The sequence below is a fragment of the Anguilla rostrata genome, chromosome 8, assembly GCF_018555375.3.
Source record: "Anguilla rostrata isolate EN2019 chromosome 8, ASM1855537v3, whole genome shotgun sequence".
NCBI classification, from domain to species: Eukaryota; Metazoa; Chordata; class Actinopteri; order Anguilliformes; family Anguillidae; genus Anguilla; species Anguilla rostrata.
This window is the reverse complement of record NC_057940.1, coordinates 11,152,839-11,178,771: the sequence shown is the minus strand read 5'-3', so window position 1 is coordinate 11,178,771 and position 25,933 is coordinate 11,152,839. Positions and strand designations below refer to the sequence as shown.

The 25,933-nt window shown below is 50.0% G+C and overlaps 1 protein-coding gene across 6 annotated transcripts in view; it reads right to left on the bottom strand.

Moving 5' to 3' along the window:
- LOC135260793 (zinc finger protein 521-like) overlaps window positions 1-25,933 on the bottom strand; it is a 135,371-nt gene that overhangs the window by 50,129 nt on the left and 59,309 nt on the right. For 5 of the 6 annotated variants that reach the window (XM_064346339.1, XM_064346340.1, XM_064346341.1 and 2 more), the window contains 2 exons: window positions 19,146-22,537; window positions 18,712-18,796 (listed from right to left, as the gene is read on the bottom strand). In XM_064346339.1, the coding sequence (XP_064202409.1) occupies window positions 18,712-18,796; window positions 19,146-22,175 (3,115 nt within the window). In that variant the 5' untranslated portion in view covers window positions 22,176-22,537. The remainder of the gene's footprint in view (window positions 1-18,711; window positions 18,797-19,145; window positions 22,538-25,933) is intronic. The other variant, XM_064346338.1, reaches the window with a different exon arrangement.

Below are 25,933 nucleotides of genomic sequence, written 5' to 3'. Positions count from 1 at the left end.
ATTAGTCCCACAGTCCACGTTATGGTTTTTAAAATGCCACATAATTGTTGGACTTTATATATTTGATTGGCTATAAAAAAGCAAATGTTTGTGAACCTTAAAATGTGAAAATCAAGATGGTTATATTTGTTCTGTCATAAAAGGGCCCATCTTTAAGTGGAATCAGCTGAATACAGTGCCAAGCTATAAAAAGCCATTTCACTAAATAATAAATAATAAAATGCATTTATCATTTTACTGGGCGAGCTTCAAATGCAGAGAAAAGTAACTGACTGATTACTGATTAAGCTAAACAACAGTGCACACACACACACACACACACATACATACATGCATAAACACACTAACACACACACACGTGCATCCTCACACACACATGCTCTCTCTCTCACACACACACACACCCACACATGTGCATCCTCACACACACGTGCATCCTCACACACACACACACACACACACACACATGTGCATCCTCACACACACGTGCATCCTCACACACACACACACACACCCACAATGTGCATCCTCACACACGCATGCTTACACACGCACAGACTTCTGCTTGCATACGCATGTACAAACACACATCCCATACTGTATGAGCACACAGACTCACAGGCCTGTCCTGTGGACTGTGCTATAATGGCAGATCAGAGGGATGGAAGACTACAGCAGGACTGTGATGGTGTTCACACACAGGCCTGCCTTTTAAGCATAAACCAACGAGCTGTAATGCTTATGCCAGGGACAGCGTGTACCACTGCAAGTATCACAGAGTATACTACAGCACGTACCAGAGCATGTACCACAGCAGATACCACTGTGAGTACCACAGCACATACCACTGTGAGTACCACAGCATGTACCGCAGTGTTTATCACAGTGCAGACCAATGAAGTACCACAGCACATACCTCAGCGTGTACCACTGTACCACAGTGTGTACTACAGCCCATACCACCATGAGTACCATAATGTGTACCACTGTGAGTACCACAGCACATACCTAAGTGTGCACCACTGTGAGTACCACAGCACATACCTCAGTGTGCACCACTGTGAGTACCACAGCACATACCTCAGTGTCACCACTGTGTGTACCACAGCACATACCTCATGTGCACCACTGTGAGTACCACAGCACATACCTCATGGCAGAACACTGCGAGTACACAGCAATACCTCAGTGTGACCACTCGTAGTACCACAGCACATACTCTTCAGTTTGCACCCCCAGACCACACACAACCTCAGTGTGCACCACTCGGAGTACCACAGCACTACCTCAGCTGTGCACCATGGAGACCAAGCACATACCTAAGTTGCCCAGTGAGTACCACAGCACATACCTCAGGTGCACCACTGTGAGTACCACAGCACATACCTCAGTGTGCACCACTGTGAGTACCACAGCACATACCTCAGTGTGCACCACTGCGAGTACCACAGCACATACCTCAGTGTGCACCACTGTGAGTACCACAGCACATACCTCAGTGTGCACCACTGCGAGTACCACAGCACATACCTCAGTGTGCACCACTGCGAGTACCACAGCACATACCTCAGTGTGTACCACTGTGAGTACCACAGCGCATACCTCAGTGTGTACCACTGTGAGTACCACAGCGCACGCCACAATGGGACAGAGAACAGAACCGCGCGGCAAACACACGGCGAGGCCGCTGCCACTTTAAGACCACTCCGGTTCAGTCTCTCCCTGGCGACCACTCTATTCTAATTTTTTACCCCCCGCCACCCCACCCCCCCCCACCCCGTGAACTCAGCTCAACTCCCCGGGGAGTCCTGCTCTACCTCCTCTGCCACGGCCCCCATTTGGGACCTAACCTTCCCCCCACACGGTTTCCAGTGAGTGCCGAGGAGAAGAAAAACCATTAATTCTTAATGACCGTTGGCTATTTCACGAATGCAGCTAATTTAGAATTTCTAATGATCTTTTAAATACCCGATTAAAAACCTGTCAAAAAGGGAAATGAGAAAAATACAAACAAAAAAAATAATACTAATAATGTTGAGAAACAGACAGGCACATCCCGGAGCTCCCTACACATAAAGACCCTTCGCGTAGGGAGTGCTGATCTAGGATCAGTTTCGCCATTTAGGTCATACTGGATGAGCTCAAGATATGGACGGGGAAAATCAGATCCTAGGATCAGCTGAGGGGAGGAAAAGATAAATAAATAAAAAACATGGTTGACCTGGTACAGTCCCAGGCACGAAACCATGGACATAGTGATACGATCAGCAGCATGTGGCAACCTTTGTGGCACATCCATTTGTTTTTGCAACAACAAGCACAATTTCCTTTAGCCTCCTGCAGCAGTAGGGCATTCTGGGACATCTGCAGCCTGTCCTTAAAGGACTGACAGCTGGACAGACATCACCTTCCCTGCTCTCCCAATCATCTGAACCGAAGGAAGGTAGCGGGATGTCCCGGGGATGTTAGACTATTTAAAACACGCAAAGCAAGGATTCTTCTGGAAATGCTTTACTTTCATTCTCTTAGAAAACGTCCACGAAGGAAACATAAAACACAAAACCAAAACACATATGAGGCACAGCTGAGGCTGCAGACAACGGAAATGAAACTTCTGCTAAGGCCCCATTCCTTCAGGAAATGCAACGTACAGCAATATATCGAAATAAAATCGATCCTCAAGATCATATTATCAATATATTAGCAACACTTCACAATATAGGGGCTAAATACGCAAATTATTGCTGCTTTCTAATAGTGAAAATAAAAAAAAATAAAAAAATACATTACTGTGAAATCTGCAAAAAATCTTTTCAGATATTGCAATACATAACGCTGCTGTGCAGTGTATAAATAGCGTTCTGCTCCCTCTCCGTTAGGGAAGGAGACTGACAGCCCACCAGAGTGCTGATGCGTACAAACTGAAGCCCACCCTCTGAACGCAGCCCGAAGGCTGTGCCACGCAGAGGACTGGCATCTGCGAAAGAAGCGGGCAGCGTTTCGGTCACCAGCTCCGCCCGCCACCGCCCGCCGGGCACGCCAACCATCTCCGGCGGAGCTCGGGAGCCAGGCAGCCGAAAAAGAGCAGGCCTAAAACCCACAAAATGTATTTTCTCTCTTTCCCTCTCTTTCCCTCTCTCTCTCTCTCTCTCTCTTTCCCCCCTCTCTCCCTCCCTCCCCCTCTCTCTCTCTCTCTCCCCCCTCCCCTCTCTCCCTTTCCTCTCCTCTCCCTCCCTCTCCCTCTCTCTTTCCCCGTCCTCCCCCGAGATGCCTCTTCTTGATTCCAGGCCCTCGTCGTCTGGCCTGTAATATCGGTGACTGGGCGCCTCCTCTGCTTGCAGCGTGGTTAATTTCTGCTTTAATTACCTCTCGTCTGCGGAATGCAGATGAGGGGGGGAGGGGGGGGGGCGCTGGTATTGGGGGACCCGGGCTGCGCTCCGCTACTTTAATTTGAATGAATCCCGTCGGGAGCGGCGGGCAAACAACTGGCAGCCAGAGCCCTGCAGAGGCATTCTGGGACAGCCGGCGAGAGACGGGAGGGGCCCCCGCCCGCCCGCGTCTTTCTGCTAGGGGCAGAGGGGAGGGGGGCAGGATGGGGGGGGTGGTGGTTAGAGCCGGGTGTGCACGCGTATGCCAGCGTGTGTGTGTGTGTGTGCATGCGAGTGAGAGTGTGTGTGACTGTGTGCGTTAGAGAGAGAAAAGCAGAGGAAGGGATGTTTTCTCAAAGGCTGGCCTTTTTAGAACAGCGTTTCACCACCACCATTCCTCTGTTCACATTTAACATGCGATTCCACTGAACTAGAGTTTCGCGAGTGCACGTGTGAGCACCCCTTCCCCCGTCTGTGTATTAAAATGTATGTGCTTTCACATCCCTGCCACACTCGCATTTTTAATAGCGGTGCTCAGACGTGAGCTGTTCACTGTGCTCTGCGCCTCCCATCGAGACAGAGACGGGAGAAATAAAGAAAGCGAACCTTTCCCAGAATGCACCGTGACCCCAGGGCGGTCTTCTCTCCTCCTTCTCCTTCTCCTTCTGCCCACATCTGGTCCACATCTGAGGGTTCTCTCACCCCCCTGCCCCCCCCCCGGGCCCCCCCCGTTTGGCGGACTCCTGGCAGCGGGACCCTCGCTGAACCACTGAGGCCCATTAAACCCACGGCGCTTCCTCTCCAGCGCGGTGCGGCCGCCAGCGCGGCCACAGCGCCAATCAAAGGAGGCGCGGGAGCAGCTGAAGGAGAGCGAACGAGACAGGGAGGAATGCGGAGGAGTAACGGAGAGAGAGAGAGAGAGAGAGAGAAAGCAGCGCAGTCACCTCAGAGATGGCGCGAGTCGATGAGTGTTGAGGAAACGATGAAACAGAAGCGCGGAAAAACGTTCAGCAACTTCGGGAGGAAGCAGAGACGGAAGCAGAGACGGGGCTGTTAATCGTAACCGCGATGACGCGATCGTCTTCCACCTCGGGGCGAAAAAGGTGTCGCTTTTTTTTATTCGCGAACAATGCCGCTTCCGTTCCGTTCGTTAGGGACAACGCGAAGTCAAGGGGAGAAGGCACCATTGAGGTTCGACAAATTGAGAGGTGAATGAGCGACCGCGGCCCGACGCACAATTACGCGCATTAACACATGAATGGCGTTGAGGCGGGACGCCCCGGGCGCTGAACAATAACCTCACAACGCAGCAGAGCCGATTATCCTCAGAGGGAGCGCTGCCGTTGTGGAGCGCCCGCGTTCGGCCTGCGAGAACCCGCCGCGTCGAGCGCCGCGGCTTCATTTAGCCGCGGGAGCCCCTTCCCCCGACTCCCGGAGAAACGGCGGCGGGACGGGGCCCGGGCAGCTACCCCGTGCGCGCACGGCCGCGCGGGGCGGCGGCCAGAGAAAACCACGCTTCTCCAAAAAACCCGCGAACCGCCGAAATCTCTCTCTCTCCGCTCAGGAAAGGGCCGAGCGGGTGCGGGAGCCCTGCGGAGGCTCCTCTGCGTCTCCACATCCTCCGAGCAGAACCGCAAAAACAGCAAAAACACGACGACGTCAAAATAAGACACGAGACGGAGTATGCAGAGTAAAAGTACACCGAGGTCATATTATTCCCTCTACAAAAACAGGTCTCTGACTGATTTTTCAGCCTATTTAACATTTATTTTTCATGGCGTATCGCTTCACAGTGAGCAGGGCTCACAGAGTTTTAAAGATTTTAAATATTAACCGTACGCACAGGCTGGACGTGCTGAGCGACTCCTCCTCACTGGGGGGGATGGAGCACATTCAAACCCTCTGCAGACCAGCTGAGACGGCCAGCCACCACGCCACCTCACCGTCAACCGACTGCTCGGCGAAGTCCTACATTTCAGAAACGGTTAAACGTGTCCAACGGTCTCCATTATCATTACAAATTAGCCCCCACGGCTAGCTGTAATTACCAGCACTGAAAATCAGCGAAACCAATGACTCATACCTTTAAGTGCTCTTTAAAGAAGTATAAAATATTGCTTAGGGTTTATTTTAAATGAGAACACCTGGTATCAATAAATCTACAAATCTTGTGGTACAACATCCTATTTTTCCACACAGAAAGTTAATACACTGAAAACAATAGTGCTGCACAGAAACCATAAAAAAGCATTTAACTATTCTCTACCGACTGTATAAGCGGGCTTGAGAGAGAGGAACACATGTCCAACCCCCCCGCCCCCCATGTCTCACCTGTAACATCACCTGTATGGGTTACAAACTGACAACAGACAGGTGAATTCCCTAGTGTGGCATCTTATCCTCACCTGTAATATCACCTAGAGTGGTCAAAGAATGGTCATACTGCACTCATAGCACGGTCTTAGCATGATCATAGTGCAGCTATAGCGTGGCTATGGCGCAGTCATAGTGAGGTCTTCAGGTGGTTATAGCGCAGCCATAGTGAGGTCTTAGCGTAGCTATGGTGCAGTCATAGTGAGGTCTTTGTGTGGTTATGGTGCAGTCACAGTGAGGTCTTTGTGTGGCTATGGCGCAGTCATAGTGAGGTCTTAGTGTGGCTATGGCGCAGTCATAGTGAGGTCTTAGCGTGGCTATGGTGCAGTCATAGTGAGGTCTTAGCGTGGCTATGGTGCAGTCATAGTGAGGTCTTAGCGTGGCTATGGCGCAGTCATAGTGAGGTCTTTGTGTGGTTATGGCGCAGTCATAGTGAGGTCTTCAGGTGGTTATAGCACAGCCATAGTGAGGTCTTAGCGTGGCTATGGTGCAGTCATAGTGAGGTCTTAGCGTGGCTATGGTGCAGTCATAGTGAGGTCTTAGCGTGGCTATGGCGCAGTCATAGTGAGGTCTTTGTGTGGTTATGGCGCAGTCATAGTGAGGTCTTCAGGTGGTTATAGCACAGCCATAGTGAGGTCTTAGCGTGGCTATGGTGCAGTCATAGTGAGGTCTTTGTGTGGTTATGGTGCAGTCATAGTGAGGTCTTAAGGTGGTTATAGCACAGCCATAGTGAGGTCTTAGCGTGGCTATGGTGCAGTCATAGTGAGGTCTTTGTGTGGTTATGGTGCAGTCATAGTGAGGTCTTTGTGTGGTTATGGTGCAGTCACAGTGAGGTCTTTGTGTGGCTATGGCGCAGTCATAGTGAGGTCTTAGTGTGGCTATGGCGCAGTCATAGTGAGGTCTTAGCGTGGCTATGGTGCAGTCATAGTGAGGTCTTAGCGTGGCTATGGCGCAGTCATAGTGAGGTCTTTGTGTGGTTATGGCGCAGTCATAGTGAGGTCTTTGTGTGGTTATGGTGCAGTCATAGTGAGGTCTTAAGGTGGTTATAGCACAGCCATAGTGAGGTCTTAGCGTGGCTATGGTGCAGTCATAGTGAGGTCTTTGTGTGGTTATGGTGCAGTCATAGTGAGGTCTTAAGGTGGTTATAGCACAGCCATAGTGAGGTCTTAGCGTGGCTATGGTGCAGTCATAGTGAGGTCTTAGCGTGGCTATGGTGCAGTCATAGTGAGGTCTTTGTGTGGTTATGGTGCAGTCATAGTGAGGTCTTAAGGTGGTTATAGCACAGTCATAGTGAGGTCTTAAGGTGGTTATAGTGCAGTCATAGTGAGGTATTTGTGTGGTTATGGCGCAGTCATAGTGAGGTCTTTGTGTGGTTATGGTGCAGTCATAGTGAGGTCTTAAGGTGGTTATAGCGCGGTTTTAGCATGGTCGTAGCGCGGCGGGCCACCTGGCAGCCTGCTCTGTGACTGGTGGACGGCAGCGGGCACAGGTGCTGCAGCCCGAGTCCGGTGCCAGGCTCGGACAGAAGGAGCCGATTTAGAGAGCGTGCCACGCAGGGGCTGGGGAGGGGGTTAGGACGAGGGGGGGGCAGGGCGACTCTGACCTCCCTCCTCCCTGATGGGCAGGGAGCCACCCCTGCAAACAGCAGCCCCCCCCCAGCACATGACGCACGAACCATACCCTTAATGAGCCGGTGGCCCACGAGCGGCCAAGCACATTAATATTTCCTGATGATTATCATTAAGGTGTAAGCACCTTTCCCGAAGTGGGCCGCCACAGAGGGGCTGGGGGGGGCGGGGGGGGCGAGGGGGCCGGACGGCCGGGGCACCTCCGTCGTTAATGCCGAGCGAAAGCCCAAAATTACACTCGGCCCTAATGATGGCAGCAGCCGCGATGATGACAGATAAACGCGATTATAATAACGGCCATAAAGAATAAATACATTCACCAAAAAAACATTTCATAAATTAAAAAAACTCCCATCCGTTTAAGAATTGATGAAGAAAAAAGTTAAATGCGATGTTTAAATAAATAATGCTTTTTTTGTGGCCCTCCCCCTTTTTTCTCAAAATCAATATTTTAAATCGTTGTTCGACTCATTCGGCCCACTCTCCTTAGCCCGAACCCAAAGCTCCCGAACACTGCATTAGCCCAGACTGTCGCCTCATTTAATATAGCTGTCAGAGCAGAGACAGCAAGGCCCATTATCTTTAAGTTCTCTGTTCATTAATGAGGCTAATGAACAGTCGTCCCCTCTGTTCCCAGCTGAAAGGGCACTGCATTAAAAGTACTGTACCAAGTTGGAGTTATTTTAATAAGTAATTATGCACATTAAAGATTAATCATTAAGCGGGCGCCTCTGCATTTAAATATCAGAGTGCGTCACCCGGGAGGAGGGGAAGCGCCCGTACGCGCGCGGCTATGTGAGAAACCGAAGGGATTTTTTCACTTTGTGCGTTTGTGTGATTGTGTGTGTGTGTGTGCGTGTGTGTCTGTGTGTCTGTGCGTGTGTGTGCGTGTGTGTGTGTGTTTGTGTGTCTGTGCTTGTGTGTGTGTGTGTGTCTGTGTGCCGGTGCGTGTGTGTGTGTGCACGTTTGCGTTTATGTATGTGTGTGTGTGTGCTTGTGTGTGTGCGCGTGCACACGTGAGTGTTTGTGAGTGTATTAAACCAGTTGTCTGAGGACAAATGGAGCGTGGAAGCAGACATATTTTTGTAGCTAATTCTATTCACAAGAGTATTTTTTTTTGAATGTATGTAAGCACATTCATCTGGAAAAGCGGGGGAGGAATGTGGTTTATACCACAATAGACACAGTCACACCACAATTATATTAAAAAGGCATCTGTATGGCATTCAGAAAATAATGAACACTGGACAGAGGTACGTTACTGTGATTAACAGGCACTGCCACCTGAACGAAGAGGGCTGCAGGTTTGATTCGGCTGAGTAGTTTCACAAGCAGCAGCATATTGCACAACTGCTTCATATTGAGCGAATGTTCAGCTTTCTAAACCAGCCCCGTATAAAAATGTCAGCTACAGTATGTACATCGATTCCAATTATAATTTTGCTTCTCAACATTTCAATTTCATTCATAGCCAATCCTCCCCCCTTCCCCCCACACGCACACACAAAAGCAACAATAAAATCGACTACAACAACCTACGAGATTACACGTTCTCTCAGTGAATGCGGCAAATAAGATCTTAAAAAAATAATAGCAACAGACCTGTACTCCTAGCTGCCCCCCCCCCCCCTTAGCCTTCCCCTGTTTTAATGGGGAATGTGTGCACTTGACCTAGAAGAATGGGCTTAGGATCACGCTGGAAAGGGGAGTGTGGATGCGGGGGAGGGGTTGGGGGTTTGGTGTTGGGGGGGTGGTGGGGGGGTTGGTGGACAGCCGCCCGCGGCACCTGTAACCTATTAGAGCTTCAGAGCATTCCAGAACGTTCCGACACGCAGGACAGAAGGGCATCATAAAAGGCCTAACAGGCAGGCCTGCGTACCATTCACAGACGGCGAGGGGGGGGGGGAGGAAACATTAAATAAGGCAGGAAGACAAAAAAAAGAAAGAAAGAGAGAAAAAAAGAAAATCCAGAACGGGAGGATGTGAAAGGAGGGAGTGCGAGCGTGGTTCAGAGTGTGGTCCGTACAGCGGTTTCTAAAAAGCAACGACACGTCCCGCCGAGAACATCAAGGGAAGGCGGCAGCGTAAAATAATGGGTACGGAGCTGGTCTTGTAACCTAAAGGTCACAGGTTCGATTCCCGAGTTGGACAATCGCGGTGTACCCTTGAGCAAGGTGCATTAACCTGCATTGCTTCAGTAAATATCCAGCTGTATAAATGGATGCACTGCAAATGCTATGGTAAAATCTGTGTAAGTCGCTCTGGATAAAAGCGTCCGCTACACGCCTGTAATGAAATACAGGCATGTATCCTACGTTGAAAAGGAGGCTGCAAAATCCAACACACACAGCTCACAGCTCACACGCTCACAAGGTCATCTCAAACACAGGACCGCAACAGCCTTCTGCCAGCCAGAGAATGCCTTTGCCAAAGTTTCATTACCCTAAATACCCCAGAACGCCTGATTAGCCCACATGCTACGCAGCTATGCTAACAGTCTGTTCAATGAGACCACATTAAAACCAAATGCTCTGGAAATGTGTTGCTATTTTATTTTTTGTTGTTTGCTTGTTTTTTTTTGTTTTTTTGAAACTGAAAAAGTCAATTTTACGTTCCAAAAACCTTGGTTGTGTTCTGAAGGAGAAAGAGGCAAAGGAAAAGTGAAAGAGGACGAAAAACGGGCAAAAAACCAGAGATGGAGCACGATGACACATCAGTCATGGGCTTGGCAGGCTGCGCTGCCCTCGGGTGATGTAAAGGGCTTTTACTCCGACACATTACCCGTTCGCAGGGCCGGCTGCTCGCTGACGCAGCGCGATGAGATCACAGCCAAATTAGCACAATCGAGGAGAACAGGAGACGCGATTATGAAACATCTCACCTCCTCGAGGCCGTGCGCGTGAGGGGAAACCGCTATTTTACGGAACGCGAAAGGCGCGGTCTTCAACGCGGTGCGGAGCGCGGAAAGTTCTCCGCCCGCGGCGAAGGGGATGCGGGGACGCGGGACGCCATTAAATATCCCGCGTCCCCCCCCGAGGGCTTCCGCTCAAAGCCACGAATCACTAAAAACAAAGCCAAGAATCAATTTAATTAAAACTGAAATCCCCCTGATCCAGGGCAGGCTGGACTACACGCGCAGAGAGGCGCGGGGGCGGGGGCGGGGGCGATGGTAGCACCCAACGCGTCCTCCGTCGTCAGCCGCAAACAGGGAGCGGCTGGACGGGGGGTTTGGTCAGTGGGTGGGGGGGGGGTTCATGTGCCCTTGCTCCCTCCGCCATGGCGGTGGCTCAAACCCCGCTCCGTTCTTCACGGATCCGGACACCGCACCGCCCCCCTGATCCCCGGACCCCCCAGACGTCCATGGCAGCAGCAGCACTGACAGATGGCCTCGCCCCCCCCCAGCACTCTCTCTACCTAGCTTTCTCCATCCCTCTCTCTCTCTCTACTAAGCTCTCTAGCTCTACCTCTCTCTACCTAGCTCTCTAAATCCACTTCTTTCTACCTAACACAATCGATCTAGCTCTCTCTCTACCTAACTCTATCTCCATCTCTCTCTCTACCATCTATCTAGCTCTATCCCCCTCTCTACCTAGCTCTCTAAATCCACTTCTTTCTACCTAACACAATCGATCTAGCTCTCTCTCTACCTAACTCTATCTCCATCTCTCTCTCTACCCATCTATCTAGCTCTATCCCCCTCTCTCTACCTAGCTCTCTCAATCCACTTCTCTCTACCTAACACAATCTATCTTGCTCTATCTCTGTATCTACCCCTTTCTCTACCAAGCTCTTTCTATCCCCTCTACCAAGCTCCCTCTATCCACTTCTCAATACTCTCTCTACCCAAGTCTCCCTCTCCTTCTCCTCCTCTTTCTCTCTCTGTCACCCTGCTCTCTCTACCCAACTCTCTCTCTCTCTCCCTCTCCCTCTCCTTCTCCTTCTCCTTCTCTCCTTCTCTCTCTCTCTCTCCTGAAACTCGTTTTGCCGGGCGGCGCTGACCTTGCCGCAGCCAGCGAGCTCCGGCCCGGGCTGGCCCGCTGCCGGCCACATGGGGGATAATGAAGTCCGGCGCGGCTCAAACGATCGTTAGCTCTTTGATGTTCTTCAGGGAGGGGGGCGGGGGGGAGAGGGATTGAAGACACCCCCCCCCCATCGCCCCACGTCCATCATACCGGCGCTGGGGGCGTGATGGATGCGTCGGCACCGCCGCGCGGCGGGGCAGGCGCAGTACGGGACGCAGCGCCGCTAACGCCGAGCGGTACACCGCGAAAGCGCTAACGGGCTGTCGGTGACTCACCCGCGGCCTCCCTGGATTCCAGACTGCCCCGCGCCCCTGCTTTGCCCTTCAGAAGCAGGCGCGGGGAGGACACACAGGCCGCCTCATGGACCAGGACGCGCCGAAGTTAAGGCTCGGGTGGCGGAACCTCAACGTTCGGATGCATGGCTCCAGGAATAAGGCGCAGCACTGAGCACGGGTGCATTCCTTTTTGGCACGCAAAGGGGCATTCATTCATTACATTACATTACATTACATTATAGGCATTTAGCAGATGCTCTTATCCAGAGCGACGTACAACAAGTGCATAGGTTTCATGATGTAGAGGCGCAAAAGAAACACTAGAGTAAAGTAAGGATCGTAGTGCCAGAAGTGACCACATCGATCAGGACTCAGGACATTCAGTTTTTAAGCAATTAGAAGTTGTGTATTTAGTTGACATAATGCATTTTACATTTTTAAAAAACCAAAACATATAGCCCATGTCAAAAAAAAATTCAGATAAACAAGTTACCGAATCACGTAATATGCATCTTTTTCCTAGAACAACGATCAACAGCTCGCTCTAGTGCACCTTCATGCTCTATGGTACCGCAGCGCTGCACCTGACCCATCCACACGGGCGTCTGGGTCGCGCAGAGGTCGGGGCTCCGCACAGGGCGTGCCATTTGTCGCCCTGACCTTTATTAAAGCCGAGCGGATTGTTTGCACTGCCTCCCCTGCGCTTCACTGCTTAGCAACGTGGAGACTGGCGGGGAGCACTGAGCATGCTCAGTTAGCCCCTGGATAACAGCCTCCATGGCCTGCATAACATGGGGGTTTATTCAGACCAGCTGGTGTTATAAGCCCATCACCCTAATACAGTACATATAACTACCATAGAGTATATATTCTACTCTAACAGAGTATATTTGGCTCCAAAGGAGCACTCGGATACACACTAGAGTATTTTTTAAATGAACATATTTTAAATCAATGATTTTTTGCAATTAAATGGTGTGCAACCACATGAAGGAACCTTGAGGTATCACCTCGACCGGCGCTTTGTTCTTTCTTACATTCCCAGCATGCATCAGTCTCCCTCCTTGACCCGCTTCACAGCCCCGCTCGCCGCGCGAGCTAATTCAGCGCCAACACTTCCTCCAAGAAGTCTTCTCACAGCTAATTGCCGAGGAAAGGCTTGGGAATTGCAGTCAAAATAATAATAAGGAAGGGCCGCACAAGCAGAACGCGAGGGGTTCTGAATTTAGGCACGCTCAGTCTTGTGTTCGGGGGGAGGTGTTAAACTGGAAGACCCGTTACGTTTCTCAGTCTTCATGGACACCGTATTAGAGAAATGAAGACATTATGCGTGCGAAGGGGAACATGGACACAGCGGAACACACAGCTAGATGGGAATTACCAGCCATTCATTTACAAGTCATTGAGTATGAGCATAAATGCACAATTATGAAAATTAAAATTAAAAAATCTACTCTGTTCCATGAAGTTTCTCTCTACAATGCTGAATGTTGTTTTGCACTTTACGGTGGCTCCAGAGAAGGTCAAAAGCATCCAGGACTACAGCCTTTCCTATTTCAGAGAAGCCCATTTAGGACAATTAATGCAGCTCGGGCATGGAACTTGTGTACTATTAGCCTGGCACCAGAGCGGCTGAAAGACAGTAGCGTTTCGCCCCATAGCGGCTGTTGCCAGCGCTTGGCTTTCCTTTCCCTTGGCCCCTTAATGGAGGAGGATGCCTTCCCAGGTCGCACTGCTCCGTGTACAGCGCAGACCCATCAGCTCTGTGACGTCGTACCACAGAGGGCACCTGCTTCGGTCAGGGCTTGGGAACCAGAGCACGCAACTGACCCACAGCCAGGACCTCGGGAGCTTCTAGAAACTTCCAGGTAGAAACTTCCAGAACAACGGCAGCCAGAAGAAACCGTGTCATCCACAGGACCCAGCTGACCTTTAGACATACCCCTGAAAGCCAGGGTATGCCTGGAGGGGTGACTTTAGAATGTTAAATAAATCTGTTTTTTTTTGTTCTTCCTGTGTACTTGAAGCTGTTTGAGTCCCCCTCCTCTTTTCACGCTTCTGGTAATGACCAGCGGATTAAGAGCTTTCCTGACTGGGCGTCGTTGCTCTTATTGTTGTTTTCATGTCGTTGATAAAACGAGTCAAAGCCAGCGCTCAGCGGACAATAAAGGGAACAGGGAAGGAGGGAGGGAGGGAAGAAGAGAAAAAAGAGAGAGAGAGAGAGAGAGCGAGTTTGGAGGAGGGTAAGAGGCTTGGCGCGGGTCTCCTTCCCAGCTCGGTGACGCCCCACACAGAGATGCCAGCTGTATGGCAAATGTGCCCTCCCCCCCCCCCCCCCCCCCCCCCCCACCCCACCCCCCCCCCCCCCCCCCCCCACCGACTGAGGCGTGGCGAGCCGCGGGATCCACGAGATGGAAGGCACATCGCCGCCTTGGCAGGCAGCGCCCGCTGTCACCCGCCCAACTTGTAGAGGTGACTCCACACCCCTCCGACGCGACGGCTGATGTCAAAGAGGGGGAGCACATCAAGGAAAGCACTTGGCAAAATAAATAAATAAATAAATAAATAAATAAGCCGTACGAGTGTTACGTTTTAGGTGAGGAGCTTCTCTCCCGATTGTTAAAATTCAAATCCCATTCAAAGTCGGCTGATCGGAGGTTTTGGGCATCGCATCTCAAACCAATGGCGGAAAGCGGCTACCGTAGCCAAAAGAGCCTCCATGGAGTTCTGGGGGTCGGAGTTTTACTGAAGAAGTCCTGCTGGCAAAAACCCCTTCTTTCAATGAAAGACCTTCAAACTTGGCAGCATTATATACTATCCTCTGCTACGAGCATGCGAGTGCCAAAAACATAGGCTGCGTAAATATTTTAAAAGGAAAAATGCTGTTTTTATTCTCTCTCTCAACCGCTCCATCTAATTAGCTATATGTGTGCTCTACACTTATTTTTTTAAAGAATATTTTACGTGATTTATTTACCCGTGCATTTATTTTTACAAGAATAAGGAATGGACAAATGTAAATAACGAAAATGAATTGATTTAATTGAAAAGCTTTTCAGCCTTATAAAATAAATAAATAAATAAATAAATATTTCTATTCAAAGAATTCTATTGCTGCTTCCAGTATAATTTCCTTGGAAATTAGGGAAGTGACTATTTCCTGATTTTGCATAATGGTGATGAAAGGGTATTAGAAGTCCCATTTAGCAACCGTACAATTACACTTGTTCCAACAACATTGTAACATAAGATTGTTTCCTTAATAGTCAAGATAAAAAAGGGTTAGGAAACGTGGTACCCAGCAAGACAATGAAAGCTGCAGAGACTTCTGACGTCCCACAGCGATATATCAATCTCAAAAACTAATTTAACAGCCCAAGAAAAGGGAAAAAACATCTAAATCAGTTAAATGACAAAAATTGACAGCAACGCACTTGCATCATGAACTGAGGAATAAATGATGGGCTTGGCAACAACATAGTTACCAAAGCTAGCTGGTGGGCCATTGTTTTATAAACGCAAATCTTTTACCCACCAATGAACTGTAATAAATTCTCCACTCGAGAAAAACTCCACATGAAGCGAGAACAGTTGTCCTTTAGCCGACTATTAAATTGCTTCTTGGTTAGTGCCTGAGCCTCTTACTTCTACATAAGAGCCAGGATAGAAAGTCTCACCACAGCACAGCCAGCCGCAGTGCCCAGGCCTGTTTTTTGTGCAGTCTTTGGGGTCCACAGGATTATGTTTCTGTCCTGGGACACGTGTGGGCCCAGAGCAGGACCCGGCAGGAGTGAAACTCACAGCCCCCTGAGTATGCCATTCTCCCAAAACACACAAATTCTACCCCCCCTCGCCCCCTTTAAAAGAAAAGCTTCTGTTACAGTGTCCGACATTTGTCGAACCATGCCGGCCTGGGTTTTTTTTTTTTTTTTTTGGTTTGAAATCCAGGCCGGTATCACCCAAAGACCACGGTGCTGCATCTGAAAGGGGTTGGCAGACACACAGAGAGCATCGCAGAGCGGTGGCGGGTGGGGTGGGGGTCGGGGGTCGGGGGGGGTTGGGGGCAGGGGGTAAAAGGGGTGGAGACGGGAGGGCCAGGCATTGTCACGGGCCATGCCAGCGATATCATATTACAAAGAGTGGAGATCGGACCGATATCAAACGGCCCGGCGTTTGTCCTTCTGCGCGCTCTCTTACATCACGGTATCGAGTTATAGCCCCATAAATAGAATTATCAGAGCGAATCGATACCCGGGGGGGGGGCAAACGGGTGCCCGTAACAGGGGAAGGCTTGGTCCATTACCTATGCTGCCATGGCGACAGCTGAGGACAGCCGACCCGGGCCCCAATCCCGTCTATCTCGCGCAGAGCGCCATTAAAGCAGAAGCTGCCACTTTCTAGGTAGGATGGGGGGGAGGGGGGAAATTTAAATAAAAAATGTATTTAAAGCTTTTCCAAATGAAGGCCAGTTTTGTCCATATTAATTCTGCAGTAATTAATTTAAGCTGTTTGTGTTTACATAGAGGTGCGGTACCATATTCCCAGGACCGTAATACTTACGATGCTCTGCTATTCTCATTATTACGGACTTTATTTTGACTTATGTTCATGGAAACTGTATTAATAATTTATTGGTTTACATTCATAATTGTTTACCATAAACATTTCATTTACTCTCAGTACAAACAACCTTTATTAGCCTTTTACCGCTGGTTTCAACTGGGAGCTACAACAAAAGAAAAATTCCAAAAACATAAAATCACAACACAAAAACTAGCCCCTTGTTTTTAAAAGAAGCCTTTTAAAAAATGTGCGTGAATGTTCCGGTTCTCTGCCGATTTGGCACGGCTGACTGTGCCCCCCTGCTTCCTCGCTACACCGCTAACTCCTCACCCAGCACACTCTCACACACACGCGCGCCTGTGATATTTTACACTCCACAGGTCCCCGAGCAAGCAGCAATTTTGGGAGAGGCACATGTCCCACCCGAGAGAGGTTCCCAGTCCAATCGGGTTCAGATTTTCCTCTTGACATTTCATTGACATTTTAAGGTAAAATGCGTGACTTCTGAGCATTTTTTTGGACTACATGTTTGAGGTGGACATACATTTTGAGGTGCATACAAAGGCGCATGCTTCACTTTCTAGTGGCCAATGTTTTTCAGTAGAGGAATTAATGCACCATCCAGACAGCTGCACAATTCATTTCAGAATTATCGACACGGTGAAACTCAAAGACCTGAAAGTAAGTGATATGAAGCTTGCAGGCAGCCAGGAAGATGCAGGCATTCTGCTCGCTGTAAAGGTTTCATTTACCATTTAGATGATTTTACGTTACTGTGACTTTTTCACGACACTCCAATAAATTCAAGGATATTTCAAGGACAGTGGGGCCCCGCACCGCTGACAGCTGGTGGTCTATGGACACCTGGCACATGTAGGAGAGGACCTATTGTTAATGAAGCACCAACTGGGGGAGCCCTGTTGATTTAACTCTTTATGGTGCGAGGTCACAAATATGTGATTAGAATGTTCTTAGCTGAACATTCCATTGCTGATGTAACAGTTACTGCTGGTAATTGACAGTAATGGAGCTCTATAACACTGTGAGAAATCCACATAATAAGGAATAACCCCAAAAAACTAAATTGATAAAGCACTGTAACACCAATAATCATATTCTAGGGACTGCAGTTTAAAAAAAATATATTACACAGAAACTAAAACAAAAAGAAATTCCACTATTCCAATTTTCTAAGAATATTTTTGAATTAAATAAATTTGAAATTTGGTGGTGAAACGGACAACAACTGATAATAGCCCTCAAGTTCCAACACTGAATGTAAACATACTGTGTTTGTACATCGCACCTGCAAACAACACACTAGAGATTACTAACACTATTTACGCTATTTACCATTTATTTTTAAAATAACATAATTATTTTTCATTTTGTTGCATATCTCTCCCATCAACTTTTTGAACTGTCGTTTCATATGTAGAAGTAATATTTGAGAATAAACAAAAGCCAGTAGAAAACGCTGCAGTCTTAAATAGATGACAGTGACCTTGGGGTCCCATCGCCCGGGGAATGGGTGCGATTCCAGGGGAACGTTATCTGAGCTGGGGCAGGACCGGGGCTGATTTCTCTTCCCCTGCGTCTGCCAATGCGGGGACTCAGCTTGTTTACTCATGCCCACGGGATGGCAGAGGGGCGGGCACTGGGGATGGCAGAGGGGCGGGTACTGGGGGATGGCACATTCCCAGGGAATCCCAGCACGGAAGCCAAGCAGCGGGGGAAATCACAAATCACAAGCACATGCACTCAGGAGTGAACACACACACAGGAACACACACACACACAAGGGCATACACACACACACACACACACATTCACTGACACCATTTAGAATTTGTCCTAATAATAAAGTTGTTTGGTTTCAGATCACTGAAAACCATATACCAATTAAAATACATGGGAAATCTACATAATAAGGAATAACCCCAAAAAACTACATTTAAAAAGCACTGTAACACCGATAATCATATTCTCAAGATTGTAGTATTTTTTTAAAATGATGACAAAAACTGAAAAAAGAGAAACTCCACTATTGAAATTTTCTAAGAATATTCTTGAATTGAATAATTAAAATTTGAAATCTGGTGGTGAAACGGACAACTGGTAATACCATCTCTCGAGTTCCAACACTGAATTTTCTAAACATACCGTGTTTGTACATCGCACCTGCAAACAATTACACACCAGAGATTGCCAACGCTATTGACTCCACTCCTGTTTGCAGCCAGTAGAAAAATAATTGCCATTTTATTGTCTAGAAAGCTGTAGCACTTAATGTACCCATTGCAAGACGAGAAAAAAAGTACTTGATTTCAAGTACCTGATTTCATAACACAGTAGAAATAAAAGAAAAATATACAAAAATTCTTGATAGGACACAATTACTGGATTAACGCCCCTCACTCTCGGATAAGGAATGTGTTCATTCGTCAGCCAACACACTGGTAGACATGCAATAGATTCTTACCCAGCATGTGATTGGCCACGTGCACTTGGATGTCCCATTCACTGTAGAAGACCATCTGACATTTTATGCACTGGTAGGTCTTCTTCTGGATAAAGGGGACAATGCAGACAATATCAGGGCATGTTGCCTCATACTTAAGGTCATTATTAGAAACTATTCAGAAGGCAACACATTGCAGGGAACATATGGAGAGGTTAATTACCACAGTTATGGTATCTAGCAGATACTTGCATTGTCTGAGTAAGCACGCAAACAACACAACCACAAACACAAATACATGCACACACACACACATACAGATACACAGATACATGCAGAAAGACACAAATATGCACACACACAGACACACACACACACACACAGATACACAAATGCATGCAGACACATGCAGACACACACAAGGACAAGCGGGACAGGCGGGACGATGTGATTACCTCATCAGGCTGGGAGGGGCTACCCCGGGCCATGGGGGACACCTGCGGGGTCTTGTGCTGGCCGCTGTTGCTCTCCCCGCCGGAGGCGTCCCCGTGCACGCTCAGCGTGTGCGCCTGCAGCTCCGCCTCCGACTCGAACTTCACGTTGCAGCTGGGGCAGCGCGTCTTGGAGGCGGGGCCGTGGGCGGACCTCCCCTTCCCGGAGGAGGCGGGGCTCAGCTTCCCGCCCTGCTGCTTGCCGCCGTTGACCGTGGGGCTGGAGCTCTTGCTGCCGGCGCCGGCGCAGGAGCCGCACAGCCCGTACGGCAGCCCGTTGATGTCCAGCTTCACCAGCTCCTGCTTGGAGCGGAACTCTTTCAGGCAGGAGGCGCACTTGTAGCCCTTCTGCGGGTGGTGGGCGCGGCCCACCGGGGGTCCGGCGGCGGCGGCGGTGTTGGCGGGGTACGCGGTGCCCGTCTTCTGCATGTGGAAGGTTCCGTGGATCTTCAGCTCCAGGGTGGACGTGACGGACTGCATGCAGACCACGCAGCGGAAGCCCGTCAGCGAGTTGCGCAGGTCCGGGTGCATCTGGCAGTGCTCCAGGAAGTCCTCCTCGCACCGGAGGGGCAGCTTGCAGATGCGGCAGCTGCCCGTATCCAGGCTCTTGCTGTGGGTGACCTTGTGCTCGGTGAGGGTGAGCAGGGAGGGGAAGCGCTCGCCGCAGATGGGGCACATGTAGTGCTTGACGGGGCCCAGGTGGGTCTGCATGTGCTCCCGCAGGCCCCCCTCGGAGAAGAAGGTCCGCGAGCAGACCGTGCACTTGTGGTTGCCCTTGATCAGGTCGGCCTTCTTCTTGACCATGGCGCTCTCCCCGGGCCTGATGTTGTGGTCGCGGAGCTGGTGGTTGGTCAGCAGGGACTCCATGGTGTAGGCCGCCCCGCAGATGTCGCACCCGTACATGGGCTCAGAGGCGTCGGGCTCCTCCTCCTCGCTGCCGTCCCGGCTGTTGTGCGACTCGCCGTGGCTGTTGCCGGTCATGAGGCCCTGGAGCTCGGCGTCCTCCTTGGAGGCCGGCCCCTCCGCGGCTCCAGAGCCGTTGGCCGAGGCGCAGTTGGGCTGAGGCTTGGCCTCGTAGATGCAGTGCTTCTCCCGCAGGTGCCTCTCCAGCAGGGCGATGGCGTGGAAGGCCTTGCTGCAGAAGCGGCAGTTGTACTTCTTGCTGTGGGTGGTGATGTGGCACTGCAGCTCCACCTCCGTGCCGAAGGACTCCCGGCAGAAGATGCAGCGGTGGGGCCGGCCCTGGCTCTCCAGGTGGTTGTGCTTGACGTGCAGCTGGAGGTCGGGCTCGTGCCGGAAGTCCCAGTTGCAGGAGGTGCAGCGGTAGACCTTCTTCTCGTTGCTGTGCTTGACGGCCAGGTGGAGCTGGACGGACACCTTGGAGTCGAAGACCTCCTGGCAGAGGGTACAGCGGAAGAACACAAAGGTGTGCATGTCCAGTAGGTGCTTCTGCAGGTCGTCCACTGAGGTGAACTGCTTGTCGCAGCTCTCGCAGATGTAGTAGGTGGAGGTGATGGTGTAGTGGAGGGTCACGTGTTTCAGCAGGGACTCCTGGTTGGGGAAGTCTTTGCCACACTGGGGGCAGGTGAGCAGCGGCAGGACACTGTCAAGGTGTGTCTTCAGGTGGGTCTGGAACAGGTCCAGACTGGAGTACTTCGCACCACACTGGTTGCAGATGAACTCCCCGGTGGAGCGAGAGGAGCCGGTATGCTTGAGGGAGGCCAGGTCCGCCGACATGGGCGAGGAGGGGCTGAGGGCTCGATGGGACTTCTTTCCATTGTTTATGTACTTGAGTGCCAGGGGGATGTTCTTGTGGTTCTCCTTGATGTGCTTGTTCAGCTTCAGGATACTGTTGAATATAGGCGAGTTGGTGCAGTAGGAGCAGGAGTACACCTCCACGATGGGATCCTTAGGAGTCCCCGCCAGGGGCGAGTCGAACCGCATGCTCCCCCCGTCGCAGTGGGTCTGCCGGACGTGCTCCTCCAACGTGGCCTCAGTGAGGAATCCCATGAAGCACTGGGGGCAAAAGAAGGCATTGCTCTCCTTGGCAACTGGGCTGGGGAACCCATGGGAACAGCGGATGTGCTCCTGGAGCGCGTTGAGGTCGCCCAGCACCTCGGGGCAAAAGTTGCACTGCAGGAGAGCTGCTGAGAGTCCGCCCCCAAGGTCCTGGGCATCGTGGACCTGCCTGAGGTGCTCGTTCAGGTTGCACAGGGAAGGAAGCACCTCCAGGCAATACTGGCAGGTGTGGGCCTGCTCCGGCTTGTCCAGGTGTATGGTCTTCAGGTGGATCTGCAGCACGGCCAGGCTAGAGAAGGCCTGCTTGTTGCAGTAGATGCAGCTGTAGGCCACCTTGGCTTGCTTGGCCGCGGCTGCGCCACCTGCCCGCTGGGCCGCCCTCTTCCTCCGGCGGGTCTTGGGCGGGGGCGGGGCCGCCTCCACCATGGTGGAGCTGTCGACGGAGAGGTTGGAGTCCGGGGTGGTGCTGGAGACGGAGGTGTAGCCCACCGTCAGCAGGGAGGGGCTGTTGCTGTGGTTGCTGGACTCGGGCTGCTGGTGGAGGTCCATGTGGGTGCAGAGGTCCTCGGGGGCGGGGAAGCGCTCCGAGCAGATGGCGCACAGGTGGCCCCTCTCGTCCCCGACGTGCTCGCGGTCCACGTGGTCCAGGAGCGCCCCCTCCTCGGAGAACGGCTCCTGGCAGTACACGCACCGCAGGGCCCCGCCCCCCGACTCGGACGCAGGGGCGGGAGGCGGCGGCGAGCACTCCGGGTGGCACTCCGCGATGTGCTTCTGCAGCTCCTCCGGGACGTCGAAGCCCTCCTCGCACCGCCCGCACTTCTGCGGCTCGGCCCGGTCGCCGTCCTTCCCTTCCTTCCCGCCGTCCTTGGCGCCGCGCTCGTGCACCTGCATGTGCCCGTGCAGGGAGCCGGGCGACAGGAAGCCGCGCCGGCAGACGGCGCACTTGTAGGGCTTGCCGGCGGCGTGCGTCTTCATGTGGATCTTGAGGTGGTCGCTGCGGGAGAAGGCCGCCTCGCACTGGGTGCAGCTGTACTTCTTGTCGCCGGTGTGCAGCTTGACGTGGCGGTCGCGGCTGCGCTTGTGCTTGAAGAGCCGGCTGCAGAAGGTGCAGCGGAAGGGCAGCCGGTCGCCGTGGCACTGCTCGTGGCGCTTCAGGAAGCCCAGCCGGCTGAAGGACTTGCCGCAGAACTGGCACGGGTAGGGCAGGCCGGGCCCGCCTCCTTCCTCCTCTCCGAAATCGCAGTCGTCTCCGGGGTGGTTGGGCGATGTCTGGTCTTTGCTGGAAGGTGAGGATGCAGGCCAGGAGCAGGAAGGGTCATCTTCAAAATCAACCCCGTCTGCAAGAGAAAAAGAAGGAGGCGTGTATCGTCAGAAAGAGGAAACAATACAGGCACACAAATATGGCAACTCCAATCTCACCGGAATTTGGAATGTCCATTTTGTAGACTATGAATAAGCACTCTCATATATACCCCCTGCAGCCAGCTCGGGACAGTGAAGACAAATCACAGTTCTACTTCTAAACATGCAGTGCCAGCCGCCTGCATTTTTTCACACTGCAGCCACAAGCTGTGCATGCGCAGAGTGGGGGTGGAGGAGGCCCAATCAAATGCATGCGCAAAGAGCAAGCCATAGACACCCAGATGGTCAAAAGGGGCTGTTCGACAAATAAACACAGCTATCCCCGGCGACAGAAACCCTCCCACATATCCCTATGGTGACACAAAGCCAATTGTGTGCTGCCCCTGCAAGCCGAATTCGATCGTTGACCACGGTGCTCACTCATGCACCGCAAGTGGTGCTTTTACAGAGTGAGCCACCCAGCAGCCCTCACAGAAAACTTTGTGAACTAACAGCGCCTAGTTCCTGTTCACTTCCTTTAGCCACGGTGGGGTGCGGAGAAAAAGATGATAAGAAAAAAAAAACCAACTGAAGTAATGTGTCAAAAACCCATAATTCCCCTTAATTTCAGTTCCCTTCATTGTTTCTGAAAGTCCTGAAATAAATGCAAACAATGACGCTCCACAGGAGCCTATTTTAAAACGTTATATTTGAATATCTTAATTTGCATCCTTTGAAGAGGGGAAAAAATGAAACGCTTTTTCCACAATTAGCCTTGTATGTGGCCACGTAATGCCTCAGCCCACTGAGATTCAAAATGCAATCTTTTTGACATTTCTACCTACATGCTATGGGGTGCTCTGTGATTGACGCGCGGCATGTGGTAAATGATTTCCAATTTACATTATAACAACTCCCCCCACCCCCACCCCCACCACCCCTAGACTCATTTATGGAAAAAAAGGACTCAGAACAGCCTATCTGAAGTCAAAAGATTCACAGGGACAATAACAGCTTACTGACAGTTCATCATCCGCATCAAATACATTAAAAAAAAACAACAGATACTTGTAAAAGACCTTTACATATGACTACTATTTATAGCATGTGATCTTGGCAACACACTGGAATCATCCATTCAACTTGTTATTGAAATAAGTACATGTGTAAACCTGAATATTCATCTGCCGACTGTTTAACGGTGTTATTTTGTGTTTAGAAAGGTTCACAAATAGGTTCAAGGCAACAGGTGGCACAGAGAGAAAAATCGCACACATTCAGCAACAGATATTGCTGTAGGACATCGATAGTAAGTGCAGGCAAACAGCCATGACTGCCACAGTACAGTAATATAAATACTATGCAAGCAGAATAAAATAATTTTGAATTAAAACACCTCAGGTGCATTATATCACCAGAGTGAGCAAACCTCTGCTTTTTAAAAATACTTTTTTTCTACAAAACCTCTGCTTTTTAAAAATAATAATATACATGAAATAAGGTGTGCTGTGACGTATTTTTAGTATTATGTCACTCAACCTGAGCTGGCCAGAGAAAGACGGGCACCCCCTACTGAGTTACCTATTTCTTCTTTAGTGTTAGGAATAACATTTATTGTGGAAAATTCTTCAACAAATGAGCTACAATAATAAAAATTTTACTGATTAACTGACAGAATGTCATCACAATGACTCAATGAAAGGACTGAATTCTTAGATAATGTTTCAGAGCAGGATAAACCTGTCTTTTGGCAAGGCTTCCTTTTCTATCATCTTCCACAAGGAGAAAGTTGACCAAGGGATGGTAATAAATTATTATTAATAGCAAATTATCACTATCATTATTATTATTACTACTACTACTATTCATGTAGCAACTTTAATTTACAAAAGTAAATTACAAAACACTTAAAATTAGAAAGTGAAAAACAATGGCTAAAAATATAAATAAACACATTAAATTAGAAGGAATAGTCTACATCTGATGTCATTCCTCCTTGTTCAAGAGCAAAGTGGAGAAAGGGTTTGGAATTCCTGCCTGACATATGTAATGTGGCGGGATGAGAGGAGAAAAAAAACAGCCCCATTCGCTTTGCATAATCTCTGTCCAGAGGTGTAATAAAATCTCTTCCCAAAGGAATTCCAACTCAAACATTCCGTCCAGGAAACAGGGTCCCAGGAGAAGGCCCGGGACAAGGGCGGGGGGGGGGGGGGGGGTGTGTTCGCCCCCCTATTTCTCCCCGACCCAAAAAGTGCTTTCAAATCCCAAGTGGGGGTGGGGTGTGGGGTGTGGGGGGGATTTACTCTGCAAACCACTCCACCTCATTGTTTTTTTTGTTGTCTTTGTGTCTGCTGATGACCATGTGCGCTTCCTCTGGAACTCCTCAGCATGTGCAGGGTCCTCCATGTGCGTTCCGTTAGTGAGCACAGCACCAAGAGACCGGCCTCCAGTCGGACAATCAGGGAAACTTGGAAACCCCCGTCCCTTCCCTCGGCTCTAGGGTATTTTTGGAAGTCAGCCTTCCTTTTTGCGCTTCTGATAAACAGACCCCGGTCGTCCCCGGAGCGGGAAAGGGATTTGACCCCATGCCCAACTGCTGTCCCGGGGGGGAGGTAGATGGGTCTCATCTCGGAGTCAGGTCCACCCAGTGGAGTGGATTCTCCCCCAGAGAAATATCTTTTAGCCCGCAGCTGTCAGTTCTGGCTTGCGTGTTGGGGATGGTGGGTGGTTTCATGTTCGGATGGCCTTGTATTACCCTACACCCTCCTGCCTCAAATTCTGATCCGTCCGAGACGACAAACCCAGTTTACACTAACGCGCTCGCACACTGCCCAAATAGGGATCCAATTCAATTTCTTGTCACTGCATGGCAATTCCAGGAATATAACTGAAAATTGAGCTTTGAAACGATACAGTTTTTGCCGTTGCAGTTGACCTGTGCTAAATGTTTCATAATATAATGCCAATCTGTGTATGAGTAACAGTTTAACGCAGCATTGTCCTACAATGTCTTGCAAGTGGTTTGTACACACAATTTTAATTTAATAAACTGTGTTTGTCTTCAGCTTGCTTGTGCTTCTTATCACTGTATGTGTATCTTATTTCCATTATTTTAAATTCATTACTCCTCAAAAATGATTTTTCATTTTTACAATGGTTCTATATTATTGGAAAATACATCCTAAAGTGGTCAGAGATGGAATAATAGTTCTACCTTGGGTCATCTGCATCAAAATAAAACATTGGGGACAAAGCACATTGAATACAATCATCAGCTGAAAAGTTAACAGATATTCTATATTAACAGATATTGGGTGACCTGCAATATACTGAAATTCCACTGTTTCTGCTGTTCCTGCCAACTTCCTCACATAAAAAGGACCAAACCTTCC